General features: G+C 35.3%; 1 protein-coding gene across 1 annotated transcript in view; it reads left to right on the forward strand.

Annotated features, from left to right (window-relative positions):
- Nucleotides 1-12555: 12555 nt before the first annotated feature.
- LOC142974233 (uncharacterized) overlaps nucleotides 12556-19604 on the forward strand; it is a 29087-nt gene continuing 22038 nt past the window's right edge. Inside the window, exons 1-2 of the mRNA XM_076116446.1 lie at nucleotides 12556-13428; nucleotides 13574-16071. Of these exons, the coding sequence (XP_075972561.1) occupies nucleotides 14179-16071 (1893 nt within the window). The 5' untranslated portion in view covers nucleotides 12556-13428; nucleotides 13574-14178. The remainder of the gene's footprint in view (nucleotides 13429-13573; nucleotides 16072-19604) is intronic.

Raw genomic sequence — 19604 nt, forward strand, 5'->3', positions numbered from 1 at the left:
TAATCAATGATTTATACCAGACATAATTATATTGTTAAAACCATTTGGCGACTAAAAAGAGTGGCCAAGAGTTTCTCGCCCGCTCTTCTCATTGGCCCTACCTTCCGAACTGGCGGTAAATTCACTCTTTGTATCATTGACTATCATAAGGGTCAGCATTTGACCTATATGAATAAATGATTTGATTTTGATTTGATTTTATAATATAAAAAAATAATCATGCAAGCCAAAGCTATGATATTAAAATTTTAGCATTTATGACTAATTGACTACGTGGAAAATACAGTATCCTTACAACTTTTCCTGAACAAATTTTCCCGTTACCACCCGCTACTTAGAACTAGCCATGACTAACAGCCTTCAACCCTAATGGGATACATAAAAGAAAAACAATATCTAGGCACTGACAACCATCCATTAATACATCAAACAACATGTGTCATTGCTTAAGGACAGTGAATCGTGCATCCAGTCTTGAACTGTCGACTAGCCACTATCTTACGAGGAGCAACTATAGCCTAACAACTTAGTAGAGAAACTTGTATGCAAGGTTCGCGGCTGGCGGAGGTATACAAAATCCAGATTTTGGAACATTTGTAACCCGTAGTCTTATGCAGCTGATGGTGGTCTGTTTGATACTTTGTTTTAGAACTAGCGGACTCCCGCGACTTCATCCGCGTGGTAATTTTCCCGTTCTTCAAAATAAATTGTAGCCTATGTGCTGCTTACACTTAATAACTATAATAAACAGAAAAAGTTTCATGCAAATCCGTCCAGTTGTTCCGCAGAGTAGGGCGTACAAACAGACAATTTTTTTGTCGATTCGTGTTATATTACTGTTCCTAAACCCTTCATTGATAATTTCGTAAATATATTAAATGTACAGACACGCCATTTTCACCGTTTTATTATGTGAAAAGTATTGTATAGATTACATAAAACTATTAATTAAATCCTAGAAAAATCCGTGCATGGCAAGGCTCTCTACTAAGTACTGAGACTATAATTTTCCTGCGTGCATTCTGTTACATAGTTGCATGCAAAATAACGATTGTAACATACATTGTGTCAGTTCTGAATGGAACATTTGTCACTGGGCATCTTTATGATTTGAAGAGATTAGTGGGACCAATATACATAATTAGGTGTTCAGATGAATTGTAGTGAACGCCTAGGGGAAGAAGTAAATATATAGAAGCTGTTACTATTCAAAGGTGAATGCAATCAGGTTTGTTCCTGCAAGATTGTGTTATGTAGAAGAGACAGAAACAGTATAATATTGAATCGCTCCTTAATTCTAATGGTCTTGTATGTTATTTTGCGCAGAACTTTGTATCTTTTTACACATGTCTTACCAATTTATAGGGTTTTAACAACTACAACCCTATTAAATGTTTCATAGGATTATAGTTTTTATCCCAGAAAAGGACTTAGGCTTCTTTCTTAGAAAAAGGCGAGGTTTTAGGCATAGACTTTTTTGTGAGCTAAGCCTGGGGCATAAGCTAACCACAAGGTTATCAAGTTAAATATAATTATAACCTCTTATTTTTCTCAAAAGGTAAGGTTAACTTCCCTTGGCAAAGACGAGAAGTTCGACAGTACCTATTGATAAACACTAACTAAACCAAGATCTATCTTTAAGTCTCACAAAAACATACACATACAAACTAAAACTAGATCAGACGTGATAGTAATACATAATCTATTTAATTCCATCAGTGGTTCAAGAAGTTCATAATTTACGCGGGAATATAAGCAGATGTTACAGTGCGTGGTTTTTTGTTCACCGCCATGTAATTGCTCCGTAATTAAAAGTACTTTATCGTTATATTACTGAGGTATTAGGGTATTATTGTTGTACATTTATTTTAGGTGTTTGAAGTAATAATTATTGTACCAGCAGAAATCTTAAGGAAAATTCGGGAAATTTAAAATGTTTTAAAAGGCGTAACAGGTTGATAGCGCTAGTTTTAAGTTAGACGTTTTGGTTTCATGTAAGCTCTGTTGTTATTTGTATGATCTAAACCCTATAATACAAAGTAATCCATTGGTTTTCATAGTCTAATACTGCATTTACTAAAAATTTAGAGACTATGACAGCTTGGTGGATTCAAGGCCTAGCCGCTTGTTCACGAGAAGACCCTTGCCCAGCAGTGGGACAGTAAAGGGTTAAAATAAGTTTGTGACCACATTTGACCATTATTTTTATAACATTGACCATAATTATAATGAGTTTAATCAAGATATTCCGGTCATTGTGGTCAAAAACCATGGGCAAAATGGGACATTCTCTAATATAGCATTGTCGTCCTATGAAAACAATGTTGTAACTCGTTACTATAGCGTGTTTTGTGGTCGATGTCACACGCAATATGAAGGAAATCGTGTCGCACCTATTTAAACGGGAGCGGACCTATTGCCATACACCATGAACTGGGCACGTTACCCAACACCGAGCTGCAATCGAGAATATTCCTCAAATAATCCTTGAGATTGTTAAAACAATTCAATTGTTTTACAAAATTACGATATTTCTTTAATAAGATAAACTAACTTCTTTTGATAAATACTAAGGACAGAAGTGATTGAAAAAAACATATAGGACGCCTTTGCCCTGCAGTAGTACTTTAACAGGTTTTGAAATTAACAAGTGAAACATCGCGTTTAATCTTTATTTATATACAGCGTGGCGTAAGTACATTGGTATTTAAATATTTAATCACCTCATTTAATTTCAAGTAATTATACTTCGCGAACTAACTGCTATAACTGTCGTCAGTCTGGTAATACAGACGTAAAGCCTTTTAATAGTTAATAAATCCCTACAGTTCACCTTAATAAATGTTTTCTAATTAGTTGAAACATGTACCTTAATTTATACTGAACGCTCACCAATTATACTGAACGTACCAACGCTAATAAATTATCCGTACGATTTAGATTAAAACTTTAAATGCTACTTAAATGAATCATTCATTCTAAGTTAGCGATGTCGTGTGATTGTATCGATACGATACGATATATCGGTAATGTAGCGATAACGTATATCGATATTGGCTACATAGTGTTTAGCTCTTTAATGAGAATAATAATTGCTATTGCCTCTAAAGTAAATGAAATAATATTATCACCAAGCACATATTCGCATTTGTGTATATTATATTACTAGCTGATCCGCCCAACTTCACTTAAGAGAGAATGGGTTATAATTTTCCCAGTTTTTATAACATTTTTTACTGATCCTTTGCTCCTAGTGGTCGTAGCGTGATGATATAATATAGCCTATCGTCTTCCTCAATAAATGGTCTATTCAACACGTGAATAATTTTTCAATTCGAACCCGTAGTTCCTGAGATTAGCGCGTTCAAACAAACAAGTAAACAAACTCTTCAGCTTTATAATATTAGTATAGATTTGAGAGACAGCATATGTATGAAAACAGCTGCAAATTTTTGTCTGACAAACTATCTGACACTTATCCAGCAGTAGCGAAACCGGGCTTTAGTATTGTAAAGTTACAATAGCGATATATTTCCCTCAGATATATCGATACGTACACAAGGAACATCGCTACGTCCAGTCTTGGTTCGCAAGAATTCGTTCTTAGAACTGACCGGTTTATTTCGCAGTATTTAAATGGTATATGGCTAGACGAGAATGAGGTAAAATAAGGTATAGTGAATGGACATTTTTATGTTTCATTACAAATAGTTTTCAAGTATTCCTTTGCCTTAAGTAGTTTATGAGATGTACACGTTTTTCTGTGTAGTTTAATGTGGTATACTGCTGTCTTTTTTAAGGAAGAAAGAAATTAATTGTATTGTTTTGAAGAATCACCTTCTGTTTTCGTAGAATAATTGAAGACTAGTATAGTATATATGTGAATGTGTATTATAAGCAGTAGAAATTACTCCAATATTTATAAGATAATATTGGACTGATATTGTAAATAGCAGAAGAGGGATGTATTTCCATACTCCCTGCTTGCATCTTTAGGTATAATAGGTGGTCTTATGAATGCTTACAATATCTTCATTGTTTTGAATCATAATAATTTACTAATTGAGTCTAAAATAAGCAAGACCCATAGAAATACAGTCGCTCTAATAAACTCAACTGTTTTAAATGCCCGTCTAATTAAGACTTAAATAGCACACCAGTGATTTATTACGCAAAAACCGGTAAATATATCAAATAGTGAGGTGAAAATGCAAGATTTATCGATCAAGTCCGGTTCATTTGCAAATCTGTAATGACACCGGTCAAGTGTCAATATAATACCATTATGTAGTCTATAATTTCGACTATATACGCATATCTTCTTTGAATATGAATTGACAAAATAATAGCCGTAAAGTAAGGAATTTTTAGGTAGTAGACGACCGTCCGCGACGTCGTCCGCGTGGACTTGGGTTTTCCATTTTCTCATATTTTTTATTACAGCTTCACTCATGCTAGTCATAGATGTTATATAGCCTTCCTCAATAAATGTAGTATTCAACACAAAAATGTTTTTTTAACACGAATAAATAGTTTCTAAGATTAGTGCGATTAAGCAAACCAACTCTTTAACTTTATATTCTTTCTATAGATATGTACCTACTAAAAATACCAAAATAGAATAATAGTAATATGGATTACTGTATTAATCACGTCTGAGGATATCATTGCTCTGCTGTCATCTATTTTCACGAAGTACATCATCAATAATGTAGGCAGCATACATTCTAAATGTGTGTATCGTTAACTTAATTTACTCTAAAAGCAAATGGTTTTAAATCTAGCGTAGATTTATTATCATGTGTTAGTAATTTATAGTGAAATTGGAACTTGTTTGTGATACGGTTTGTTCACAATTAGTCGGCGATTTCCAGAGAACGTTGCTAATGAACTTACGTATTCTTCGCGTTATCTCTGCCTGGTTTATTTTTGTTTTTAATGCATAAACACGCCGAAAGATAGCCTTTACTTTGTTGTCTAATTGAATGTTTTTATAACTGCTGTATAGTGACGCGATTTTAAACACTTCGTACTATTGTATCAATATGTATTGAGTATTTAACATTTAAAATTACTTGATTGAATAAAGTGATAATAACATAATAGTATTAGAGCCTCAATAAAATTAAAAGCCCACCCTCTATATAATATTAGGATTACTAAGAGAAAATTAGTAATACTAAGTATAGTACGAACTTAAAAATATTGAAAGCTTTATCATAAAATTAAGTTTGCTACAACACTTATCGATAATTTCGAAATATCGTTTATTACTTATTTCGATTATTTTGTTAGTCTGGTATACTCCAAGCCTTAAACAAATAGAATCTACTCCTATTATACTTTCACTGGCAGATTGATTCGTTATCACAGGGAGTCTTGCAGGACGTTCTCGACGAGAACTCGATGTTACCACATTAATTGACAGTTGAATCGGTACCGGCCACGAATTAATCGAGCGGAGGGTTTGAATTATTTATACGATGCAATGTGCGAGTGGCCGGCGGGGTGGGGTGCGGGGCGCGCGGGGGGGAGAGGCAACAGGTCCGCATTGTGTCGGGATGCAGGGGATGAGGACCTTGCTAGGGCTGGTACTAAAGAGTTGGTCTTGTGGTCAGTTTTATTATTAGTAATTGGTCTTTCAGAAATACTGTCTGGATTGTCTGCAGTTGTGACGGCAAGTTGGCTTTTCTCGTCACTCTGAAACTTCGATACTAGTTTGAAAAGAAGAAAGCGACATTTTTAATAGAATTGGAAATCGTTCTTACGAAAATAAGTACTGGCTTATATTGATCACATCATGTTTATTGACCGGATAGTAGTTTGCCGGACAGTTATATTGGTGTATTAAAAAGTAATATTCACCAACCTTAATTTGTTTACAAGTATTTTTCCTACGCGGCCTTTATCCGGGAGTAGCGGTACACACTCGCAGTCACTCGTAGTTATGTCAAACTAACAGTTATGTCGGCAATCATACTAACATCAATTAAAATTCTACACAGTAAATCGTTTAACCAATTTAGTTAACGAACAGCTTAGTGTGTTATTTTACAGGCTTTTTTTTATTTCGCAAATGATTTCTCACTTAATATCGCCACTTTATTTTTGATTTATGTTCTTAATTTTACAATTATTAGTAATTATTGTGATTATGGCGGAATGTTTGATGTGGGGTTTAGATTCTACAAGTTTGGTGTTTCGAAACATCGTTTAGTAATTGCAGGACTAGGACCTCTTATTTGAATGTTGTTTCTGCACCTTACTCACTTAGCTTTGAGAGAAGCATGGAAAGTATAAAAAGTACTGTGAATACATCTTTCGTATACATTAGTTCAGATTGTTTCCGTGTATTTTGTCAGATGAGATTATACCTACTTGGTTCATTGTAAGACGAATTGTTGACATAGCAGTTTCAGTACATTATAAATTCACAAATTTTCATGAGTCAGTTTGAAGCTTTGGTCTTATATAGTTGAATAATTATTCCTTCTTACCGTCAGAGAGATTCATCTTTTAAAGAAGAGGTTGTAGTGGCACTGCGGCACCCCTACGCATCGGGTGCGGGGCGTGCGTGGGGTGCGCGGGCGCGGGCGGCGCGGCAGGAATGCACGCTCTTGTTCGTTTTGGGAGCGTCTGCGCAGGTAGGCGCGCCGCCTCCCCGCGTCCCTGCCACACACCCGTTGCTATGCGTATACTCGACCAACGAACCAAGATTTTTTGAAGGAATTATATTTTAAGTCTGGTATATTCTGTACTTTTCTGAAAAGTAATAGAATTACCAGGCAATGAAAGGTGTAAATATTAGGTATAAAACGGCGGTAATAAAATATATTTTTTGGCGATTTAAGGCATTTTCATCTGTTTGAATAGCTCCAAAATTATTGCACTTGTTTAAAGAGTTAACAGATTTTTTAAGTTTTGCTTTTATTATATTTCTTACCTTTCATTTCACAGGGAAACACATTATCAAAAAATAATAATAATGGCTGACTTAAGTAACGATTAATTTTTAAATAGATAATCTTAAGCTTTAGATAACAGGTAATCGAATGTATCTAAGTCATTTTGGTAGGTAGTTATTAAGTCTAGATAAACAGGATCTAGACGTAATAAAAACTAAATGTAACTTAGATAAGTGAGACTACGCCCATGGACGAACATTCGAACGTTGATTTATGATTTGAGATATGTATTTGACCTTTGATCTTTGACTGAGAGTTGTGGGATCAGACTTAGCGAAATATATCATCCTTAAACTATCCGTACTTGTTTTGTCACTGAATTGTAGGCATTGAGGTTTTGTTATCTGATTGAAAGTTGACTGATCGATTTCATAGCAAATAGCACCTTTTTGTTAAAATTAAATACAATTCTATTATATATTCTAAGCTCTTATGACAACTACAATTTTATTTTGTTCTATTTCGAAAAAAAGGGATGTCCTCTCTCGAAATAATTTCCTCTTCTTGTGAAATACGATCATTTTTTTGTTTTTTGTTCTAAAAATAAAGACCAGAGTAATATACCTATAATATTTATAATAAAGATCTAAAAATAACGTACTAAAAATACATTTTTCATTTGAAAACGTTTCACAAATATCGACAGAACTTTTAAAACACGATCTGCAGTTCATTTCATCTCACTAGGCGTCCGTCAGTCGGCTATACTCGAAGCGAGCCCTTCCATATTTTTTTCTCGTTTTCTCGCCCGGAGGTCAGTCCGGTAGTAAAAGTAAAGTATTGAGTCAAAATAAAACCGCTCCGACCGCTCATGGGAGCTGAATCCAGGTCATAAATGGTTCGCCCACGAAAACTGCAAGCGAAATGTTAATTAAGGTTTTCCAGTGTCATAGCCGTGTGGTCTGAGCATTCGCCAAACATGTCAGGGTTGAGAGATCAAACCACACACAACCCACTTTTCGAATATAAAGCAACTGTAACGAAAAACATCATGGTGGAACTTTGCAATACTGAATGTTCCAATAATAATGAAAAATACAATAAAAACATGGCAAAACAATGGCTTAATAATGTTAAACGTTATAAATCTGCTGAATTTACTTATGCCGATGAAACGATGAAAAGTTCTGTGCTTTTGTTCAAAAAAGTTAAACGGATGTATAAAAACTTAAGTAATCCAATAATAGGGTCCTTTATAAGATAGAAAGGACAAATTATAGCAAATAATAAAAAAAATAAGTCTGAGTAAATAATTATAAAATATGCGCTCTATATAGAGGTAGAATAAATTAATTTGACCATTATATAATTCTCTTTGAAAGTAACGTATCAGTTTAACGTGTCATGTTCATGTCAATCAAGAAATCATTTTTGAGTTAAATAACATGTAATATTTCTGTACATCACATGTTTCACCAAAATGTATGTAAAAATATGTGTGTATGAAAGCAAAGTGAAGTGGGAACACGATAAAGGTTAGTGGTTCACTGTGGCCTACACTGGTTCAGTGTGGTACAGTGTGGTTCAATGTGGTGCAACTTTCACCACAACACCTATCAATAACGTATTGTGGTCGCAGCCATTGTCTTCTTTTATTTTGTGGTCGGCGACAACATGACGGCAGTTTGTGGTAACTTAATTATGTAAACGCATTTTGAAAAGGTTCTTTCGATTGGTTAGCGGAACCCTTTAAAGCTTATAAGGAATGATTTTTCTTTCACCAACTTTATTCGAAGAATAATTTTACGCTTTTGGTAAACTATTCTTAGAATGAAGTGGTCTGAAGATAAATATATATAAAATCTTAGTAAAACAGGTATTTTACACGTTGATTTATATTTCCTTATTATTTATGACACAACTTCGAAAAAGTATTCTTTAGCATGTAGGCAAATATAAAACATATCCCGGAAATGAACAAGTACGATGTTTGTGTTCAATTTATTGTTCATTTGTCGTACTTGAAACCCTCTGCTATTTAAGCCATAATACCTAATAAAAACAAGCTGTCGAAAGCCCCAATAAGCCATTTCCGTCTTAACATCCATAAATAGTGGTCACAATATTGTTCAAGTGTGGTCACAAAATTGTATAGAAGTTCACAATACAGTGGTTTTTTTATCAGAAGTGGGCCGAACGAATGAGTGAAATCGGATTACTGGTTGTTAAGAAACTTTTAACCTAACCTCGGGTTAATACTGGACTTGTTTGGGAAGGATTATGCTTGTTTGTATAAAGCCGTATTCACCACATGTTTTTCTTTCAACATTCAACAGTTTGACTAACTGTGAAATTGTCAATTATCAGGAAATTTAATAAATTTGATTAGTTGAACAAAACATTAACGAAAACATTTTGTGTAGATGTTTTTGTTGAATGTTGAGCGGAAAACAAAGTGGTTTCAATGTTGTTCTCTAATACAGTAACCTGTTTGAAACGTTATATAGAGCTTCTAGCAGCGAAAGTATCGATGTAATTAGTGATAGTTCTGATAAAATCTTGTGGTCTAGCGCGGTCCAGTTAAAACGTGGTCGGCATATTTTTAAAAGTATTGTATATCAAGAGATAATTTGACCACAAAAATCAAGAAATTGTTTTATATTTTTTGGCTATTTGTACTAATTTTAGTTTCTTTGTTAATAAAAATATCTTAATATGTTTTTTTCTTGCTTTTATTAGGACAATCCTGTTTGTTTCCTGTAATATTGAAAATTTACGTAGCGCTTCGTTAGAACAAACTATCCTTTAGCATCTTCTTGACTCTTATAATACATTTCGACGAGGCTTTCAATTTCTCATGAAACCCCAGGGAGGTGAACTTTTTGAACGCAAAGTGGTTGAAATATAATATTAATGAAGAAGTTATTGAATTATTATCATCAAGTTTTCCTCAGGGTAGATAATATGTTTTACTGGTACAAATTATTTCAACATCTTAACAATTTTATTCCTATCTTAAATTTGATTAATCATTTTTTGGAGCTGCTGGGCATCAAAATATGAAACTGTATTTCGAAAAAAATATCTTTCGTCACAGTTTTTACAAAATAATTATTATGTGTTAAAAAGGTAAAATGCAGTAACTATATTAGCAGATCAAAAATCGATTAAATGTCATTTCTAAGTAAGCAAAATTGCCAGCCAGTTTATGCAATATAAATACTTTTTCTAGAAAGGTCTTTAATTCATGAATTCCTCTCTGCAGTTTTATTTTTGTGTGAAATTGACTTCTCGAGTCGCGATGTGTTTTTGTTCTTTGTTTTCGAGTTAAGTCGAGTGTAGTCACGAGTGCGGACGCCAAAAAATGTACCAAACTCGGGAAACGTAAGGAGCAAAATTCGATAAAATCGTTAGCGTTTTTTGGTTTTATGTGGTGGAGTTTCCGAGAACTGGGAGTTATAGGAATTTTTATGCTTTTGAGTTTGATTGTACTTTTGATGCTGGTTAGTTTATGATTGTCGTCACTGAAAATAAACTTTGCTAAGAAAAGGTGTGCGATGCAAGAAATAGGCCTGCTTACAAAAAATTACTGAAAAATAGAGGAAAGAAAAATTTACTCAAACAAATTTTGCAGTGAATAATCAATCTAGATCTACAGAAAATTTGCAATTCAACAGGCAGTATAACTTTTAGTTGTTGCAATACAAAACTGTTAAGAGTCGTGAGCTAACTGAACTCGAGTTAGACACTATAATAAAAAGTTGGACAAAACAGTGTATTTCCTAGCTAACACAAAATAACCCAACGGTCGATAAAATCTGCGACAAGCTGTTATTTTGGGCAGTTCCCGGGCAGCGTGAAAGTGTTAGCGCGGGAACATAAATCTTAGCGAACAAGTCGTGTGTGCTGCGTCCCGCGGGTCACGAGCCACGCCGTGACAAATGTATAGCTTTGTAAGGCTTTACTGTATGGTTATGAATTAGACGCGGTTTGCTGTTAGTTCGTGTATTATATTGTCTGTGTATTTTTGAGTAATGTTACACCTATGGCATGATGGTCGTGTATGCGACTGTTGAGCGTGAGGTTTAGGGTTTGATTTTTGAATTGGGCAGAGTAATCATTACTTTTTATTAATGCAGTTTTTCTGCTTCATCCTTAAAATATTCTTAATACAGCAATCTGAAGCTTAGATTCGTGCTTGGTATATGGAAATAGGCAATAAGTCACCTCATTACATGGGAACAATCATATAAACCGCAAGACGTGAGTATATTTGTCACATTCAGACATCTTTAGTTATAATTCGTGATGTTATAGAAAACAGCACATTACATTTTGATCAAATAAAGCAAATAAAAAAAGTGAAATGTCATGACAAAATACTATTTGTAAAACATATCCGAAAGCAAATGCATGTAACAAAATGTAGTTCGTGCCATAAATCTCAATCACCAGTTTCCATATATCATAGGATTAGTAAAACGCACGTGACGTAATAAATATGAATAGTGAAACCACAACGGACTGCAGAGACCAAGTTTCAAACACTAACTGCACGTTAGAGGAAACCATTTGATACATTTTGTGACTAAAACCCAGTCTGTATAATACATGTTTGTATTTTATGTGGATTTCGTTTTGCGCATTATACTCGTACAAAAGACATCAACGCGCGCTACGTCATATTAATTAAAAGGACGCGTAATAACATGTCGTTGTTTCCCACCGTTAATACATTTAAGAATCACCATCATATTTTATTGCTTCATATAGTAAAAAACCTGCATAAATACTGAAGATATGTATATAATACTTATTTGAAAATTGGTGTCAAACTTATATGATAAAAAAAATCATGCAACTTTTTTTTTATCTTAGGGTGTCTAGTAACAGTGAAATTCTTAAATGTATAAGTCAATTGAAATATGAAATAAGTCACAGTGGCATTGAGGTGTAATAAATTGAAGAAAGTAGCAAACAATGACCCTCCGCATGTAGATCACGGAGATACCGAGCAATCACTTAAAGGTCGCGTTTCTCTCATGATCGTAATGTCATATTTATTTTTTACTTACTGACCGGCGCGGATTCACTTGTATACAATGTTTGATCTCTTTTTAAAGGTCATAAAGGTAGCTTTTTGAAATTATGAATAGTTTAATTCACTCTGTGTCTTCAACTGTCGATATGCGAAATGTTATCAAATTCTGTAGTTTAGCTGTAAAAGCGTGCCCGACAGACAGACGTTACGAGTTTATAATATCAGCAAAAATCGATATTAAAATAATAAAATACTTTATGAGGTTGTAAATAAGTACGGTATTATATTTTAATTGGACTTCTTAAGAAGTACTGTTACGTTTAATTTTTTTCCTAATTGCATTTATTGGGTTTAATTCTTGGTTGAGAATAAGTCTTAAATAACCTATATGTTTGTAGACTTCACCTCGACATAGAAAATATTCCACTTGAGCTAAATAGTTGAAAATATCACTGTTTATAAGAACACAATCTACTATATAAAAATAAGTCGGGTTTTCCTTCCTGACGCTATAACTCCAGAACGCACGAACCGATTTCCACGGTTTTGGATTCGTTGGAAAGGTCTCGAGCTCCGCGAGGTTTATAGCAAAGAAAATTCTGGAAAAAATTCAACAGAAAGGCGAAAAAACAGAGAAAATCATTTTTCTCATACAGCGCCATCTCTGATACATAGCATGTACTACATACCAATATTTGTATCGTATTTCTTTTAATATTTTTATTTGACAGCTACTCATTGTAGATGGTGCCGGTGCGTGATATATTGTTTGACAGAGAATTTCATGTGAAAAAACGGTATTGTGTTCAAAAAAGTAAAAAATATAAGTTATTCGTTTCCTAACATTTTAATTGGAAACCAACAAATCAATTACGTGTATTGTGCAGATTTTTATTCGATTTCAACAGCAGGCATTTTGTCTTTAAGGTGGTAAGTTAAACTGTGTAAATTATGTGGATCGTGCATTTGAGGTTAAATTCACTACTCTGTCCATAGTCCAAAATGCCTAGAGGACGACGTGCGAACATCGGCCGCCGCACAAGACATGCAAGCCAGCAACAAGTGTATTCACAGAACTTAAGCGAAGTAAGACAAAATATAATAAGAGAAAATGCCCGATTAAGACAGCGCGTGAGCACACGAAGATCATTGGCATCATACAATCGCTTGGCATTCCAATATGATCCCACTGCGAACTACAGTAATGATGAAAATTTAGATATTGGACCAATGACGACTGTATGCCGATATTGTAATGCGTTAAAGTTTAAAAGAGAAACGGCTGGATTGTGTTGCGCAAGTGGAAAAGTCAAACTGGATCCATTACTTACACCACCACAGCCACTGAAACAATTGTTCGATGGAAGTGATCACGATTCCTACCATTTTCTTCAACACATCCTTGAATACAATAACTGCTTTCGCATGACTTCCTTTGGAGCTAATATCATTCGAGAAGGCGGCTTTATGCCGACTTGCAAGGTAAAAGATACAACACACAGAACCAATCACTCACACTAACAAAATGAATTGCAACAATAAAAACTACATATACACCAAACACTACACCATCACACGATCAGAAGTTACACCGTATTCTTCAACAAATGATTGTTTGCAATTACAGATACAAGGACAAATATATCATTTGCATGGTTCAATGGTGCCATCACCGGATGAGCCGCATCAATTTCTGCAAATATATTTTATTTCGTCGATGGTGGATCAGCTGAATGTGCGTTGCAATATACAGGGAACACAACAGTTAAAGAGACGAATTATAGAACAGTTGCAAGCATTTTTTCACGCTAATAACGCTGTGGTTAATATGTTCAAAACAGCATTGGAACAAATGCCATCGGATACGCACAAATTTGTCATAAGAGCGGATTGTACCCCAACAGGTGAACACGTGCGAAGATTCAATGCACCCACCGTTAATGATGTTGCTGCAATTATTGTTGGCGATCCAACTAAATCGCGAGACATTGTCGTTCAGCGAAGAAGCAATATCATGCATCGTGTAAACGAGACACATCGTTTGTACGATGCGTTACAATATCCAATCATTTATTGGCAAGGGCAAGACGGATACGACATCACGTTGAAGATGGTCGATCCAATTACAGGTAAAATATTCACACACTAATTATATTGCTATTATTGGTTTCTATTAACAATTCATTTAATTTTGCATTTTCAGGTGTATCAACGAATAAAAATCTAAGCGCAATGAATTACTATGCGTATCGTTTGATGATTCGTACACATGAGGAGAATGTCATTCTGAAGTGCCGTCGGCTATTCCAGCAATTCGCTGTCGACATGTATGTCAAAGTCGAGACCGAACGTTTAGCGTTCATCCGATACAATCAGGCAAAGCTACGATCTGAGGACTATATACACTTGCGTGATGCTATTCATTCAGATGGCGATGTTCAGAATGTTGGACGTCTGACGATTCTTCCATCATCATATATCGGAAGCCCACGCCACATGCACGAATACGCTCAAGACGCTATGACGTACGTGCGAAATTATGGAACTCCGGATTTGTTTATTACGTTCACTTGCAATCCGAAGTGGATGGAAATTGAACGTGAGATGGAACCGGGACAAAAACCGCAAGATCGCCATGACATAATCGCCAGAGTATTTCAGCAAAAACTCAAGGTTATGATGGATGTGCTTACTAAGTATCGAGTTTTTGGTGACACACGTTGTTATATGTACTCGGTGGAATGGCAGAAGCGTGGACTACCGCATGCTCATATCCTAATTTGGTTGCTGAACAAATTACATTCAAATGAAGTGGATGACATCATATCAGCTGAAATTCCTGATCCAGTCACTGATCCCCATCTACACGACATTGTGACGACGCAGATGGTGCATGGACCGTGCGGTGCTTTGAATCCATTATCGCCTTGCATGGCTGATGGAAAGTGCACAAAACGATATCCGCGACCGTTAGTTGCTGAAACAGTCACAGGGCACGATGGATATCCAGTTTATCGTCGGCGTTCAAAAGAAGATAATGGTCGAACTATTAAAGTCAAAGTTCAAAATCAAGAGATTGAGATCGGAAATGAATTCATTGTACCATATTGCCCGCTGCTATCACGAATTTTCGAAACACATGCAAACGTTGAGAGTTGTCATTCGGCCAAATCAATCAAATATTTGTGCAAGTACGTCACAAAAGGCAGCGACATGGCTGTGTTTGGTATTGCGTCGGAAAATGCGAATGACGAAATCAGCAACTTCCAAATGGGCAGATACGTCAGTACTAATGAAGCACTGTGGCGATTATTGTCATTTCAAATTCATGAAAGATATCCCACAGTTGTACATTTAGCAGTGCATTTGGAAAATGGCCAAAGAGTTTACTTCACTGAGGCTAATGCCGCACAACGAGCTGAGAGACCACCATCGACAACATTGACTAGCTTCTTTTCAATGTGTGAAACAGATCCATTCGCAGCGACGCTGATGTACGTTGAAATGCCCAAGTATTACACTTGGAATCAATCAACAAAGAAATTCCAACGTCGCAAACAAGGCACCCCAGTTCCAGATTGGCCACAGGTGTTTTCCTCTGATGCACTAGGTCGTATGTATACTGTTCATCCTAGAAATGATGAATGTTTTTATTTGCGACTGCTGTTGGTAAATGTACGTGGACCAAAATCATTTGCGCATTTGAAAACTGTGAATGGCCACCAATGCCAAACATATCGAGAAGCATGTCAACTATTGGGTTTGCTGGAGAACGATTCTCATTGGGATTTAACACTTGCCGATTCAGTTGTTTCATCAAATGCGTACCAAATACGAACGCTGTTCGCAATTATCATCACCACATGTTTTCCTTCACAACCAATGCAGTTATGGAACAAATACAAAGACGACATATGTGAAGATATCTTGCATCGTTTGCGCATTCAAACGAATAATCCTGACATGCAAATAACCGATGAAATCTACAATGAAGGATTGATTCTGATTGAGGATCAATGCTTGACTATTGCAAACAAGCTACTGATTGAAGTAGGAATGATTGCGCCAAATAGATCGATGCACGATGCATTCAACCAAGAATTAAATCGAGAGCTGCAATACAATGTTGATACATTTCAGGAATTTGTTCAAAATAATGTGCCGTTACTGAATGAACAGCAAAAACAAGTATACGAAACATTAATACAAGCGGTGGACAATAATACTGGTGGTCTATTCTTCCTGGACGCACCTGGAGGGACAGGGAAAACATTTGTCATTTCATTGATTTTGGCCACTATTCGATCAAGATGTGACATAGCTTTGGCGTTAGCATCATCTGGAATTGCGGCGACTCTTCTAGATGGCGGTCGTACTGCACATTCTGCGCTTAAGTTGCCACTCAATTTAAACACAATTGATACTCCAACATGCAATATTTCCCGATCCAGTGCAATGGCAAAATTGTTGATGCAATGCAAGCTCATTGTTTGGGATGAGTGCACAATGGCACATAAGAAATCACTTGAAGCACTTAACTTGACACTGAAGGATCTTCGGCGAAATAACAACATCTTTGGCGGCTTGATGATATTGTTGGCAGGCGATTTCAGGCAGACTTTGCCAGTAATTCCCCGTGGAACGCCTGCAGATGAATTGAATGCTTGCCTGAAGGCATCACCTTTATGGAATAACGTAAAAACATTATCGCTAACCATTAATATGAGAGTTCAACTTCAAAATGATCAAAGTGCTGCACAATTTTCCAAACAATTGTTAGCTGTTGGAAATGGAAAAGTCCCAGTTGATGCGACATCTGGATTAATTACTCTTACCAACGACTTTTGTCGATTTGTAGACTCTCAATTAGCTCTTATTGAAAATGTTTTTCCAAACATTAGTGAGAATTATCAGAATTATGCTTGGTTAAGTGAACGAGCAATTCTTGCCGCAAATGTACACGCACTGAATTTCACCATTCAATCAAAAATAGCAGGCGATTTGGTGACATACAAATCCGTTGATTCTATAACAAATCTCGATGAAGTAGTAAATTATCCGACGGAGTTTTTGAACTCTCTGGAGTTACCAGGATTTCCACCACATAACTTGCAACTCAAAGTTGGTACAGTTATTATGATATTGCGTAATTTGAATCCACCGCGACTTTGCAACGGTACTCGACTTGCGGTAAAAAGACTTATGTCGAATTTGATTGAGGCAACCATCATTAACGGAAAGTACGCAGGTGAAAATGTATGTATTCCTCGAATACCAATGATTCCGACCGATCTTCCGTTTGACTTCAAACGATTACAATTTCCAGTTCGCCTTGCGTTCGCAATGACAATTAACAAGTCGCAAGGCCAATCGCTTAGTGTTTGCGGGATAAATTTAGAGAATCATTGTTTTTCACATGGACAGTTATACGTTGCGTGTTCACGAGTTGGTAAACCATCCGCTTTGTTTGTGTTAACGTCAGACCAAAAAACAAAAAATGTGGTTTACCAAAGAGCACTTCAATGAATCTTCGAATAATTTGCGGACACGTATAACGCTTCGATTCAGTATTTACTTTGGATTCACTTTCATATACTTAGAGAAGTTCAACTAAATGACACTTCATTTTTGTATTCAAAATGAATTCATTACTGTTGTGAAATGCAATATTTTTTTCCTTTTCAAATATAAAACATAAAAAAATGTTTCTTCATCTCTTAATCACAAAACGAAATGTTACATAAAACGAAGCCATTTGGTGGCGAAACGGAGTTCGCCGGGTTTGCTAGTTTTCTATAAATGAAGTATTTATAAGAACAAACCTTTATTTAATTTATTCAACGCATACTGACACATATTTATATTTCATACAAAATATGAACAACCATTTTAAACTCATCCTCTATAATAAATTTAAATAAATAAAATAACATTATGCCTTCTTAAATTCACATAAATTGGCTTCATGTCCCGTAGTGTCCACTCAAGAAATCCGAGTATTAAGCATAAAGTATGAAATATGAGAGTAGAGCCACAAAACGTTAAATATTATAGCACTAGAGTAGTATATTTTTGCAATAAAATCCTTCGAGTTTATTATTACGAGTGAATATTGTGAATGTTATAGACATGAATATAATTTGATGTTTGTACGACGAAATTTTATATAGATTTTCAAGTAATTCATACTTATATTATATGCCCAGAAATCTATAAGTCTGCCTCGCTTTCATATTTAGCATTGATGCTTACACTTTTTTTTACAAAAATCAGTTTTAAGCGGGTGAAATAGGAAATGAAATTGAATGCATGCAGATTTGCGCGAGTCCGCCAGTTAATTTATAACGTGATAATGAACTTTGTTACTCTATCACGATATTAATAACAAATTTAGATGGAAAAAGAAATATAGATTACCATTTAAGTCGTTTCTTGTAAAATTAGAACAAAAGTCTGCAGCCCAAAGTCAATAAATCTAATAAATACAATATAGCAATGTTATAAACAGTCGTGAACAAACGAAAAATATATACAGACAGCGGTCCAGACGGAGCGTGCTCTATGTAAAGTTGTAGAGTCGGTAGAGTCGGCTCGCGAACGTAACCTTGGTAGAGATGTAGAGACGCAGAGATACGACGCCGGCTCGCCGCGGGCAGGGCTCGCTTGTAGAGCTCTATCTTGTTTATTTGTAAAGTTGTATTAATGGTTATTTTTAGAACTCTATTGCTAGGCACAGGCCTTCTATTGGAATGAGAAGGGCTTTATTTCGTTACGGGAATTAAGGCTTAAGAAATTCTTACAAAACTTTATTGCAGTAATTTTATGTTTTTGTCTGCGATAAAAAGTATTCTTATTAAAGTAATAACCTCTTTATTATAGTATTAAAAAGGTAATTAATATGAAGGGTGATAAAATAACTTATGAAAGAGTAAAATAGACTTTGACTATTATAACTCACTTTGTTGAGGTTAGAATAACTTTTTATCACAATTATTTAAGTAACTTAAATACTTTTATTCAGCACCCAAAAATTTATTTTCCAGCCAGTCTCTTTTGCCGCATGTATATATACAGCTCACTCATTTTGCTGGAATCTGTCTGGCTTAAAACATACGGAACTTCTTCTATATTTTAATACTATCTTGGCCAAATTCCTCGCATATTTTTTGCGTCTTTTTTCGAAGCGTTCGTTGGAGCTAAGTAGTATTAGATAAAGGCTCAGTGCATTCCCACCATGTTCACTGTTGGTAGTTTTTGTGAACTTAAGTGTAATCTGTTGAGGCTAATGTCAACGGTCAAATAGTTCCTTGTTTGTTTGTTAGCTATTTTTTATCTTAGTATCTTTCATAGTAATAGATTCAGTAGTATTTGCGTGAAAGAGTAACAAACATCCATACATACATATGTACATACTCACAAACTTTCGCATTTACAATATTAGTAGGATTATGACGCTTTCAATTGGTATGCCCGTCTTGTGAAAATTCGTCGGTTCTCGGCCTGTTATACATCTGCCACGAATAAATACATTCGGGTTCATAAATAAATTGCCGTCTACATATTTGAATCGGCAACATAGTGCAAAGGATCAACAATACGTATATTAGCTCATCGTTAATCAACGCCACACAGCGTAAAAAGACAGTCCATCAATCTTA

This window comes from Anticarsia gemmatalis, chromosome 1, assembly GCF_050436995.1.
Source record: "Anticarsia gemmatalis isolate Benzon Research Colony breed Stoneville strain chromosome 1, ilAntGemm2 primary, whole genome shotgun sequence".
NCBI lineage: Eukaryota > Metazoa > Arthropoda > Insecta > Lepidoptera > Erebidae > Anticarsia > Anticarsia gemmatalis.